Raw genomic sequence first — 13,490 nt, forward strand, 5'->3', positions numbered from 1 at the left:
TTAACCGCAGAAAAATACAGAATCACATGTACCATTATGACAACAAAATTCCACAGCAAGCTTTCTTTGGACGACTGTCGTTGTCTCAAAACTCGCATTCTACCTGCTGTCCAAAAGAAGCTATCTTAGGTTGTGCTGCCTTGAAAAAAAATGCCAACAAAGACAAGGAATTCGCTGTTGCAAGGTAAGTTTACCAAACGTTACACTCCGACATTAGTGAATCATGAAAGTGCGTAAACAGCGAACAGTACAATCAAAGAGAGGAGTCTGGAATGAAACGCGATACAGATCTAGATAGATCTAGCATTCAATAACTGTCTTTCAAATTTAAGGAAGTTGTTGCAAGGTACAAAATTTTACAGACAGAACCATGACAGAGCATGTTTTGAAACTGAGGCAAAATCGTAATAATTTTGACTTTGAGAACAGATTCATTCCGTTTCCTTTTATCTGCATGTTCAAATAAATGGTGGACAGTTTTATACGGGCAGAGCAAACTTGAGACTCTACTGCAAGTCTTGAAATTCACATAAACCGAACCAAGAACAAAGACATCCAAACATTACAGGCACTTTAGATCAACTCATTTCACTAGAGGTGACTGCCTAGCACTGTGTTTGATATCCGTGTCTGCTGAAATAAAAAGAAATTAAACAAAACGGATTATCAGTAAGCTTAGGTGACACGTTGTAAGAGTGGGAGACACTAGATCTGTCTGTACTTACCGGGGACACGACTGCCAGATTGACACTGCGCTTTCGACAGCTTTTCCTCACGCAGACACTGGAAACACGCTGTGCAGATCAAACTGTAGGAAATCTCCTTTGGTATCTTCTTTATCTATTTTTCTGGAGCTAAGAAACCAAACAATGTGAAATCGTCTTCCCCGAATCGGCGAATGCAGAGGTGAGAACTGAAAAGGGAATCTATACCACAATCCTTCACGTGACCTGATCTGATCTTGACCCCTGACCTGGTCTACATACCACACACGACACATACCAGTCACCTGCTTTTACCCCCCCCCCCCAAAAAAAAAAAACCCACCACCCGTTTCCTATGGATACACACTTTAACCACACACATGCCAACGAAATGTTGATCATTGCTTCAATACTTTGAAGATGTTGCTTGGATAATAACCAGGTGAAATTAGTATTTCGGTGTTCAGTCAAATGTTAAAGTTTCTATCACACACACACACACACACATACATACATACGCACAGACAGACAAAGTGTAGCATCGCATAGGCTACACTTACGTGAGCCAAAAAGGAGGAAGAACGGAACAAAAACGTTTTCTTTGAGTCTTTTTGGGTTTGGACCGATGCAGTTTGAGTGGTTGGTAGTTGATGTAACAGTTCTGCTTTAGTTCTGCTAAAAAAAAACCGTCATGAGTTGAATAAACTCTCAAAACTTCTTTGATTACTGATTTCTTGAACAATATTGACATTTTTAAGAATTTGCTGGCCACTTGGGTACATAGCTTCTGCGCTGACATTTTTCTGACTTTTGATAGTGTACTATCCCCTCAATTCTCAATTCTGCAAATGTAATATGTAAAAACAAACCAGACTTTTGTTTTAACACCCTGTTCATGCAGAAATCTACTGTCTTTAAGACCAGTTCAGAAATGTAGTGTTCAATCTTTCACTTGCAGCAAAAAACAGCCGAGACTCGGGCCTGAGTTCTGGTGACCCCTCCCCCAACACCAGCCAGTCCCCCAGCGCCGGGCAGTCACCCACTAGCACCATCTTGTTTGACCAGCTGCTGTCTGCGCGACTCGAGGGCGGCATGAGGCATCGCATCAACCGCTCCCAGAGCTCAGATCCATCCGGCCCCCTTGCACAACATTCCAAATGTCTGGAGACACGGTCAAGTGAGTTGTGCCTTGCCTTGCATCTCTGTGTTGCTGTATTTTGCTCTTCTTTGTGCAAGATGATGACTCTATATTTCTGTTTATTCAACTGATCAGTAAACAGTTCATTCAGTGTTTTTCGGTGTCAAAATTCTGGTGTTGTATAGCACTTGATTACTGTTGCCGCAAACTATGAGAGCTTGCAACCAATGCACAGATTACGGATACAATGTATGTTTGTGGGTGTTGCAGAGAGTGCCGCCATGCTGACGATTTCCCCCAACAGGTTGCGAGAGATCAGTGATCCCATTCTGCAGATGCTGCATCAGCTGCACAAGATTGTTTTCATCACGCAGGTAATTGCATCATCCACTTCATGATCACTCTGAGATGAGCTTTTCAGTTATGCTGTGGTGGTTTTGTAAGACTGTTCAGCTGGCTATTGAAAGAGACGATGTTTGGAAATAACTCTGCTGGTTTGTTTTCTTTGATATGCATGAGTTGGATTCCTTGCAAAATGAGGCAAATATTGGCACTGATAAATTGTTTCAAGTGGAAATAAGCCTGAAAGATTGCTTACACACATGTCTCAGTCCCTCTGTCCATTCTCTGTCTCTCTTTTGCATGCAGACGCACAAACACACACACACACACACACACACACACACACACACACACACACACACACACACACACACACACACAGACCTGTTTACCAGTACGATTTGGGCGTATTTTGTACGCCAAATTATTATCGGTACGCAAATACGCGACACACGCACAAAATACGCCAAAGAAAAAGTCTAGAATACGTTTTCCGGTGTTGGTGTGCTGATTACGGGATCGTACAACCGATACCGGTTTCGGTCGAAGGGAGATAACCATGACAGCGAGTCTTCAGCTGTGGAAACCTTGTTCAGTTGTTGGCACGTGCGATCGTCTGGACAATCGTGGCAAAATGAAGCGGAAAAATGTGCCAGTTTCGGATGACTGTACCAAATCTAAACAGCAGAAGCAGCAGATTTTCTTGGAGAAATATAAGAAAGAGCCAGGAATTGTGGAGTCTACTATGGGAAAAGGTCATGCACACTGCAAGTATTGTAAATCAGATTTCTCCTTTGCCCATGCTGGGAAATATGACATCGAACGACACTGCAGTTCCAAAACTCACCTGGACAAGGTTGCTGCAAAGAAATCCGCTGAAAGCTGCCAAGGAATTATGAAGTTCATTCCCGCAAAGCAAATCCTGCCAGAAGAAAAGGCTGTAGTCCGTGCTGAAGCAATGTTTTCTGAGATGATTGTAAAAATGAACTTGCCACTATCAACCGCAGATGTTATTTCACGAACTTCATCTTTTCATTATCAATCTGTTTGGAAGACACTGGTTATAATGCTATAAACTGACAGGTAAATAACATTGTTTTATCCCTGTTGTATTGGAAGGAGTTAAATTCTGAAGGTGTTCACAAGACATGCTATTCTTACACAAACACGTTTGCACCCACGCGTACATTTTCCCTAGCCCATATGGCTTTGCTTGCAAAGTACACCAACTTTTTGAAAAATACACTCAACTTTTTGGGAAAGTACTCTTGCCTCGGGTTTAGGGTAAACAGGTCTGCACACACTAACCCAAACACGCACACACACACACTAACACAAACACAAACACAAACACACACACACACACACACACACACACACACACACACACACACACACACACACACACACACAAACATGCTCACAAACACAGTGTACTTGATTAAAGCTAATGGCCGTCTCCTGTCTGTGTATTCAGCTGCCCCCCACCCTGGAGCCGAGCCCCAACCGCCACATGATAGAGCAGTACAAGAGAGCTCTCTTCTGTCGCGGCAGCACAGCGCTTAACGTCAAGACAGAACTCAGGAAGGTGAGGAACTTTGTCTGTTGGCTTTGCTACGCTTATTATTAGGACAGTCAAACCCCCTTTTAAGGACCCCCAATTTGAGACCTCCTCCCTCTTAAGATCCTGTTTTCTCAGACTTTTTATTCATAACCTCTGTAAATTAAAAATATTTAAAACTTCCACCTGATTTTGTCCAGATTGGTGCAGGGCCGAAAAGGAGGGTTTCAATGTTTATAAGAAAAACCTTTCAACTTGTGCAATTTTGCACGATGCTTTCTTCTTCTGGCATTTCTTAGTTTGGTTGGAGGCTTTTTCTAATGAAGAACAACACTGAATTGTGATTTCAGCTATTGCAAGGGTCACGTGAAATCATTGACCTTGACCTGACCTTGCCGGATGTAGCAAGGAGAGGATTGAACACCAGAGACCGCGACGCATGTGCCTTTGACCCTGATAACCCAGGTAAGCTTCATATTCACGCGCAGATACTTCTCTTCTTTTTTCAGTAATTATTCTCTAGAAAAATGGTACACATCTTTTTTTTGTATTTGCGTCTGTATGTATGTATGTATGTATAAGTTACAGCTCCGTCCATCCATGGTATCGCCTGATATTTTGTTGAGACTGGGTCAATGAATATGATGACGTCACTCGAGGCTCTGCCGAGAGTGACGTCATTATATTCTTTCACCCCGTCAAGACAAAATATCAGGCGATACCATGGATGGACGGAGCTGTAACGTATATATGGCATGACCAAAGTAAAGAGAATTTGTCATGGGATGTGGAAACAAATCATTGGAAATTCACCATGGGCAATCAACCCAAGCCTAGAAGTTGTAGAACTATATTTTGTTTCAGTCTTGGCAAGGCCAGTTTTGTCCAGTTCCGGAAAAGACATCATGAATTCATTCACCCTGCCGAGACGAAAAAAACAATTCCATGGATGAAAACGTATAAGCTTATTATCCCGTGACGCATCAAAGCTAAATTTTGTTTTGAAATGTCATTACAACGTACAGATAACTTATAACGACATAATCGCCTTCACAAGACAGGAAAAACGCACATTTTGTTTTTCGTCTGCTACAAATCTAGTCTTGTTTGTTGACGGAGAGAATAAAGCTTCAATCGTACCTTCATCAACATGAATAAATGCTCAATCCGCTGTCAGTTCGCAACTGAACCTTGTTTTTTTCTTTAACTTTTTGGTTAACATTGAAACGGCAATCCAAAAGAGTGTTTCAGCTGCTTCAAGACACAGGCTTAGCTCCTTCTTTTGAGTTGCTTTTCAGTATAAAATGACACCGGAAGCGAACAAATTGTCGCGTATACTGTTGTCACAAAAAGACGTCATGACAAAGTTACACGCAAAGCGAAAGAGACTTTGACGTCATTTACTTTTGTTTGGAATTTTCCGTCTGTTCCTAGCTTGTCAGTGAAGACCTGACGTGAGTAAGCTTACCCTTTGCAGCTGTGAAATAATCAGTCTTGTGTCTCGGTCGTGTAGGTACAGAGTTTGCTTCTGCAATCATTGTGTTCGTGTTGATGACGGCTTCATAAGATTTCCATTTTCTTGTTTCTGCGGCTGCGCAAGTTATTTTGCCTAGGTCATGGCCGAACTTTAGGCCTACGGAGAAATATCGCTGGATATTTTCTCCCTAGATTAACAGAGACAAAGAAGGGAAGTCATGCTGTATGTATGTATCTCTCTCTCTCTCTCTCTCTCTCTCTCTCTCTCTCTCTCTCTCTCTCTCTCTCTCTCTCTCTCTCTCTCTCTCTCTCTCTTTCTCTTTCTCTGATGGTGCTTGAAACCTGCTTCTCAAAGCACTCCAGATGTTTTTGTTTGACTTTTTTTTTAACAAGTTTTTCTTGGTAGTTGCATACACCAGTTCTCTGAATGCGTACAAAGCTAAGGCAAGTGTTAACCCAATAGTTAGCTTTGACAAGTAAAATAAGTTTATGGTTATGTTATTTTGCTAGAATGTATATTTTTTATTTGATGTTCAAATAGTATGTTTTATTTCGTAGATATTATGTAAAGCGCGGAGAGCATAGATTCCTGTGGTTCGCGCTTTATAAGCTGCCATTATTATTATTATATTATTATAGTAATGTAATCTTCATCCGCAGTGACAGGAGGGTACGACCCAGACTACAAAGATGTGGGTATCACGTACGAACACATGCAGTGTGTCATCGAAGATACCCTGGTGAAGAGCGGCTACTACGACATCCACACCACGCACAACAACCCCCAGTTAAACGGACACAATGGTGCAAGGGAGAAAATCCTGCCACACAACTCTCCCACCTGATTCCCTCCCATGAATTTTCTTGTTGAAGTATGTGTGATCAGGTTTGATTGTGTGGTTAAAAGATAAAAAGAATGCATGTGACAGGATGAGACGAGATAGTAATTTATTTTCCTCATTAACATTTATGGATGGATGGATGGATAGATAGTTCGAAGAGAAGATGGTTTGGAGGTGTATTATAATGCTTGAAATTGTAATAGTGAAGAATTAGAACACGTGAATTGTTCATATCCACGCAAAACGAACCCACAGATGGGGAACACAATATGCTATTTATTATATTCAGACATTCCTAATAAAAACATAGGAGAGACAATATATTGTTTCCAGAGACCCGTGTAAATGTAATGTATTGGCTGCATGTTGCAGATGTTATAGCTTATTCCAAAATTGCGTAAGCATTCCTGTCAAAAAGTAATCTAAGCTGACTAGTTTTAAGCAAAATTTGTCTTTGACAAGGAAACTAAAGGAAACATTGATAAATGTTTTTGGAACAGTATATTGAAAGGTAGCAGGGGTCATTGAGTGGGATGACGGGTGCAGTGGCGTGGTGGTAAGACGTCGGCCTCCTAATCGGGAGGTCGTGAGTTCGAACCCCGGTCGCTGCCGCCTGGTGGGTTAAGAGTGGAGATTTTTCCGATCTCCCAGGTCAACTTATGTGCAGACCTGCTAGTGACTTAACCCCCTTCGTGTGTACACTCAAGCACAAGACCAAGTGCTCACGGAAAAGATCCTGTAATCCATGTCAGAGTTCGTTGGGTTATGGAAACACGAAAATACCCAGCACGCCTCCCCCGAAATCGGCGTATGCTGCCTGAATGGCGGGGTAAAAACGGTCATACACGTAAAAATCCACTCGTGCTAAAAACATGAGTGAACGTGGGGGTCTAAGCCCATGAACGAAGAAGAAGAAGAATTGAGTGAGATACTGCAGAGCGATATAGCCACGAATTTTTAACAGTTCATGACTTATAAATAAAAAGACAAAAACATACTGTATTTTTTTGTCTTTTTATTTATCAATCTCATTTGCAGTCACCATTTTCTTCTGCTTAGTTGATGACTTAGAATATGAAAAAGTATAGAAAATAGCTGTAATAATAATACTACATAATATTCTAGAGCGCATGTATCCAGGGTTAACCCCTGCTCAGAGCGCCCTAGTTGTACTCTAGCCAAAATAGTCAGTTACCAGACGTTGTGATGTTGAGATTGCATTTTGTTAATTGCACTCACCACAGGTGTTTTGTACAGTATTACAAATGTTTTCCCTGCTCGTGTTCATCACATTATTTGTTATCAATGACTGTTCCGGTATATCAGGAAAAGTGAATATTCACTGGATTTATGCTGGTACAGTATTGTTGTTTACCGTAAATGATTAGCGGTATGTGAAAAAACTGTTAGAGATCACCGTGTGCGTCGTGATGACTGTACTTTACAGTAAAGTTTGTCAATATGTGAGAGAAATGTGAGATATCATTTTATTTATTATGATTGTTGTGTGTTTATGGTAAGTGGGTACTGGTACACATGAAAACATTTATCATGATTATCATTTGTTGCCAGTAGATTTGTCAACGTCATATAATAATATAAGAATTTATAACGCATATAAACATATTCAAAGATTGAGATACAACTGTATTTATCATGGATTTGGTGATAGTAGATTTGTCAACGTCCTATTCAAAGACTGAGATACAACTGTATTTATCATGGTTGGTTATCATTTGTTGACAATATATTTGTCAACGTGATATTTAAAGACTGAGATACATGTACAACTCTATTTATCATGGTTATTTTTGAAGTTCCATCCAAATGTTGTAACTCTATTTATCATGGTTATTTTTTAAGTTCCATCCAAATGTTGTAACTCTATTTATCATGGTTATTTTTTAAGTTCCATCCAAATGTTGTAACTCTATTTATCATGGTTATTTTTTAAGTTCCATCCAAATGTTGTAACTTTATTTATCATGGTTATTTTTGAAGTTCCATCCAAATTGTGTAACTCTATTTATCATGGTTATTTTTGAAGTTCCATCCAAATGTTGTACCTCTATTTATTACGGTTATTTTTGAAGTTCCATCCAAATGTTGTACCTCTATTTATCATGGTTATTTTTGAAGTTCCATCCAAATGTTGTACCTCTATTTATCATGGTTATTTTTGAAGTTCCATCCAAATGTTGTACCTCTATTTATCATGGTTATTTTTGAAGTTCCATCCAAATGTTGTACCTCTATTTATCATGGTTATTTTTGAAGTTCCATCCAAATGTTGTACCTCTATTTATCATGGTTATTTTTGAAGTTCCATCCAAATTGTGTAACTCTATTTATCATGGTTATTTTTGAAGTTCCATCCAAATGTTGTACCTCTATTTATCATGGTTATTTTTGAAGTTCCATCCAAATGTTGTACCTCTATTTATCATGGTTATTTTTGAAGTTCCATCCAAATGTTGTACCATTGTACTCTGTCCTTGTTCTGTTGTACATGAACATCCCGTGGTTTGGGTATTGTGATATTTAACAGTTTTCCCAGTTTGTTTTTTGTTTTTTAAAGTATTGTGTTACACTCTATTGTGACTCCTGTATGACTCCTACTATAGATATGGTTAGACTGATGTCGTCTTGACTGTTGTGATAACTGCTTCATCTGTTGTTGTTTCTCTGATATTTTTCCTCAGTTGCTTGTTTTAGTGGTTCTAACGATAAACATTCCTTGATTGAGCGTGTCCTGACTTTTAAGGATAAAAATAAGCCCTGTGAGGTCTACGCCCATGAATATTAACATGCTAGTTTTTTTAATTGCCTTTTTCTACATCATCTCTTTATCTGGTATCAGTGGGTGGGTTAGCGTTTTTTAACGCCCCCACAGCATCTGGCATCGGTCTTCAAAGATGCAAAATATATTTTGAAACAAACATAATTCATCAGAATGCATTAAATTCTGTTTGCTCATTTTTAGCCATATCATTAATAATGAATAACTGATGTTGATTCAATAGTTACTACTTTTTGGTAAAACTGAACCAATCAGATAATCACATCATCTCCTGTTTTGAAAAATGTGAGGGGAGGGGCTTGGAGGGGGAGGGGCTTGGAGGGGGAGGGAGAAAGGCTGCGAATGTAATAAAATAAATGCTGAATATTGTTTTCACTAGGAGGTCTGCTGAGAGAAGCCGGAAGAAGAAGAAGATGTAGTTGTTGTAGTGATATCTGCACCATTAACTTGGTGAGGTTGAATGTTACCCCCCGCGGGTTAGGGGGAGTCCCATATTGGTTGGGACGAGAAAGAATTTACCCGATGCTCCCCAGCATGTCGTAAGAGGCGACTAACGGATTTTGTTTCTCCTTTTACCCTTGTTAAGTGTTTCTTGTGTAGAATATAGTCAATTTTTGCAAAGATTTTAGTCAAGCAGTATGTAAGAAATGTTAAGTCCTTTGTACTGGAAACTTGCATTCTCCCAGTAAGGTAATATATTGTACTACGTTGCAAGCCCCTGGAGCAAATTTTTGATTTGTGCTTTTGTGAACAAGAAACAATTGACAAGTGGCTCTGTACCATCTCCCCCCCTTCCCCCGTCGCGATATAACCTTCGTGGTTGAAAACGATGTTAAACACCAAATAAAGAAAGAAAGGTTGAATGTTGGGCACCATCTGTACGAGAAGAGGCAGTGACGTTCAACCTTGTGCAATAATTTGAGCAATTTTTGTATATTATGCTACCTTTATGTAAGAATTCCAAATTGTTTATCCTTTCTGCTGATGTGATTACAGGTGATATACTGTACTTGCAAGGAAAGTGGCGGCAGGAAGAGATTGGTTACCTGATATTTTCTTGTTTGTATTTTTAGGACTTAGTGTACTTTTCAATACATTTGTGGATTTCGTTATCTTTAAAGTTACAGCATGCTCATTTAAGACATTTAAAACTGAGAGGAAGATGTCTCTGACACTAGTTTGATGTTCTTGTCTGTTCCTCCCTCTGTTCTTTTCTACTCTCTGTCTTGGTCACACAACATGGATCTCTCTGTCTTCCCGCAGTGGGGCACTGCGGTTATGAAATTAAAGGCCCCTCCTGTTTTTGGAACCGCAGGAGCTTTCTAGTTTGCTGTTAGGTAGATTTTTGGTTCCTCTTTCCTGTCATGCTCTCTTTTTCTTCATGAATTCTTTTCTTTTTTCTGCCTTCTTGCTCATTCACCTGTATTTTTTCCAAAAATCTCTTCTCTTGCCGCTTGTCTCGCGATTCATGTATAGTTTAATCTGTTAGTGTTCTGATGTAAGTCCAGCAGTAGATAGGTTAAGCCTATTTTAACATACTGGAAACTGGTAATCTTCCAGTAGGTATTAATTTAGTTTTACTAAAGCCTGCTGGGACACAAGTAATGGGTTAGTGCATTTGTAAACAGGAATCGCTTGACAAGTGGCCCCCTTCATCCCCCCCTTCCTCGTCCTGATATGGCTCTGCGTAGTCGGCTGGACGTTAAGCAACAAATAAACAAACAAACAAACAAACAAACAATCTCTCTGTCTGCCTGTCTCTTTCTCAATCCCTCTCCCTCTGCTCTCTTCTCTGCTCTGTGATCTCTCTCTCTCTCTCTCTCTCTCTCTCTCTCTGTATTTTTCGAACTGGAATTTTATACCTTTCCTAAAGTTTAGTTTAACATTTATTGAGATATTGCTAGTTACTACTGACATGCATATACTTTGCAGGAACTGTATTGATTTTACACTAACTTTGATTCCGTCACATGCATATCAAATTCTCATGGTCTCAGAATCATCCAGAGCCGTCCATTTGCCATGAAAAATGTCTGTATGTATAAATTATGTTTATAGATTGTCTCTTTCTTTGTTTTTGTTTTAAATTTTAAACTCTGATTCATGTCTGTTTATCATAATTCTGAAACAAATAAGATATAATAAAGAACAACAATAGGAGACACTTTAACACTCCTAGTTTGACACTCGGGTGTCTCACTTTTTCCGTCCAGTGGAAAGTCTTCTCACCACCTGAGTTTTTGATGCAATATTATGCAGGTGTTTACATTATGTTACTATTCACTTACCTTTATTATGGACACAGATGGAGCTGACTGTAGCCTGGCACAAGTTCCTGTCTTTGATTCAGCTTTTAAGGGAGCGGGAAAGGAACAAGACACTGAGGACTATCACCCGCCTTTGTTTGAACAAATAAATGTCAAATGAATCTGCAAATGAACGATCAAAACAGAGTGCTGTTTTGTTTATATGCTACCACGGACCTACATGCTACAGTGCTAGCGGCAATGAAAGGGCACAGTTGACAGTGTCCCTACATTGTAGGTGGCCTGTCCTGACAGTGTCCCTACATTGTAGGTGGCCTTTCCTGACAGTGTCCCTACATTGTAGATGGCCTTTCCTGACAGTGTCCCTACATTGTAGGTGGCCTGTCCTGACAGTGTCCCTACATTGTAGGTGGCCTGTCCTGACAGTGTCCCTACATTGTAGGTGGCCTGTCCTGACAGTGTCCCTACATTGTAGATGGCCTTTCCTGACAGTGTCCCTACATTGTAGATGGCCTTTCCTGACAGTGTCCCTACATTGTAGGTGGCCTGTCATGACAGGTATACTTTTGTCAAGACAATAGACAAAGGGGTTATGTTCAACTGAACTTTAGCGTTGTAAATTCAGGGATGTTTTTCTACTGCAATCTAAGCATCTACATTTGCAGAACTTGCGCGGCTTGAATAAGCATAAAAAGTCAAGGTACAGAATGAACTGTACAGAAAGTATGAGTTTTCCTCGATCAAATACACAAATGACGAAATTACGCTAAATTTTGGAGCTCATGCCATCATTAAATTTCACAAAAATTATTCTTTGCTTTGATCAAAGTGACATGTATCAAATATAACTCAATAATGAAACTGGATTGTGAGCTTTGAATTTAGCATGTTAAAGTTCAACATTACCAAAAAGGGAACTGCAGAAGGTGGCATTTCTTTGTGGGTGCTCTTTCATTGTATAGACTCTTGTCAACGGTACCACTGTATTTGTTTTTCTCCATGTGTTGGTCTCTTTGTCTGGTTGGATAACCAGGAATGCAGATGCTGAATTGTGATCATGGTTATTTATTAATGTCTAAGCATTCCATCAATGTTTGTGCGTGTTGTTCTTATTTTCCACAGTTTTTATGAATATGTATGTTATTTTCAGTCACTGAACATATCCTTTGTATCATCAGTTCTTCTTTATTTAGTCATTGTGATCCGTCCAATTGCAATTTTATTGTACTTGATTGCCAGTAAGTCACATATCTCGTAAAGAATTCTTTATCAACTTTATTTGAACCTATTTATTGACCACTTTATTCATGTTTTGTCACTCATGAAACAGTTGAGTGAACTCCTCATTCAAGATGAAATAAACTTGTTTGGGCAATGTCCAGACACTTGGACTTACCAAGACTTTGTTTTTGCAGTGAAATTTTTGTTTGCTTTTGTACATTTTGTTAACAGCATGTGGGCATTTGCTTTCAAGATGCAATTGTATTCTTGCTTCTCCCCCCCCCCCCCCCACTCTCTCTCTCTCGCTCTCTCTCCCTCTCTTTCATACACACACAGGCTTGTACGCATGCACACACACACTTACGCTCGCTCACACACACACGCACACACACACTTACGCTCGCTCATACACACACGCACACACACACTTACGCTCGCTCATACACACACGCACACACACTTACGCTCGCTCATACACACACGCACACACACACTTAAGCTCGCTCATACACACACGCACACACACACTTAAGCTCGCTCATACACACACGCACACACACACTTACGCTCGCTCATACACACACGCACACACACACTTACGCTCGCTCATACACACACGCACACACACACTTACGCTCGCTCATACACACACGCACACACACACTTACGCTCGCTCATACACACACGCACACACACACTTACGCTCGCTCATACACACGCACTTACGCTCGCTCATACACACACGCACACACACACTTACGCTCGCTCATACACACACGCACACACACACTTACGCTCGCTCATACGCACACACACACGCTCGCTCATACACACATGCACACACACACTTACGCTCGCTCATACACACACGCACACACATCATCTTACTTCACAATCTCAATTTTCACTGAAAGGAATAATGTCAAAGCACAGTCCATAAAAGACAACAGTGAATTTTTTTTACTTCACCGACATAAAAAAGACAACAAAACTTGTAAAATCAGTGAAAATGGAAAACATGTGAACAATATGAGGGAAAATGTTCTAATGAACAGTGACAAATTATGAACATGGTCAATGAAAATGTTTGTTTTTTCAATCAGTCAAAAGATATTCTCGCACATAAAACATGTTAATGG

General features: G+C 40.0%; 1 protein-coding gene and 1 long non-coding RNA gene across 3 annotated transcripts in view; both read left to right on the top strand.

Moving 5' to 3' along the window:
- LOC138983235 (serine/threonine-protein kinase Nek10-like) overlaps positions 1–7,187 on the top strand; it is a 38,088-nt gene extending 30,901 nt beyond the window's left edge. The window contains exons 27-31 of the mRNA XM_070356652.1: positions 1,663–1,881; positions 2,113–2,216; positions 3,662–3,772; positions 4,096–4,210; positions 5,882–7,187. Coding sequence (XP_070212753.1) covers positions 1,663–1,881; positions 2,113–2,216; positions 3,662–3,772; positions 4,096–4,210; positions 5,882–6,066 — 734 coding nt within the window. The 3' untranslated portion in view covers positions 6,067–7,187. The remainder of the gene's footprint in view (positions 1–1,662; positions 1,882–2,112; positions 2,217–3,661; positions 3,773–4,095; positions 4,211–5,881) is intronic.
- A 1,976-nt stretch (positions 7,188–9,163) lies between these two features.
- LOC138983257 (uncharacterized) lies at positions 9,164–12,525 on the top strand. 2 transcript variants are annotated; one of them, XR_011461052.1, is made up of 2 exons: positions 9,164–11,440; positions 11,672–12,525. It is a non-coding gene; the product is annotated as an uncharacterized lncRNA (long non-coding RNA). The 2 variants fall into 2 exon arrangements; XR_011461053.1 differs by having other exon boundaries at positions 9,164–11,407.
- Positions 12,526–13,490: the final 965 nt, after the last annotated feature.

This window comes from Littorina saxatilis, linkage group LG12 (assembly GCF_037325665.1).
Source record: "Littorina saxatilis isolate snail1 linkage group LG12, US_GU_Lsax_2.0, whole genome shotgun sequence".
Taxonomy (NCBI): domain Eukaryota; kingdom Metazoa; phylum Mollusca; class Gastropoda; order Littorinimorpha; family Littorinidae; genus Littorina; species Littorina saxatilis.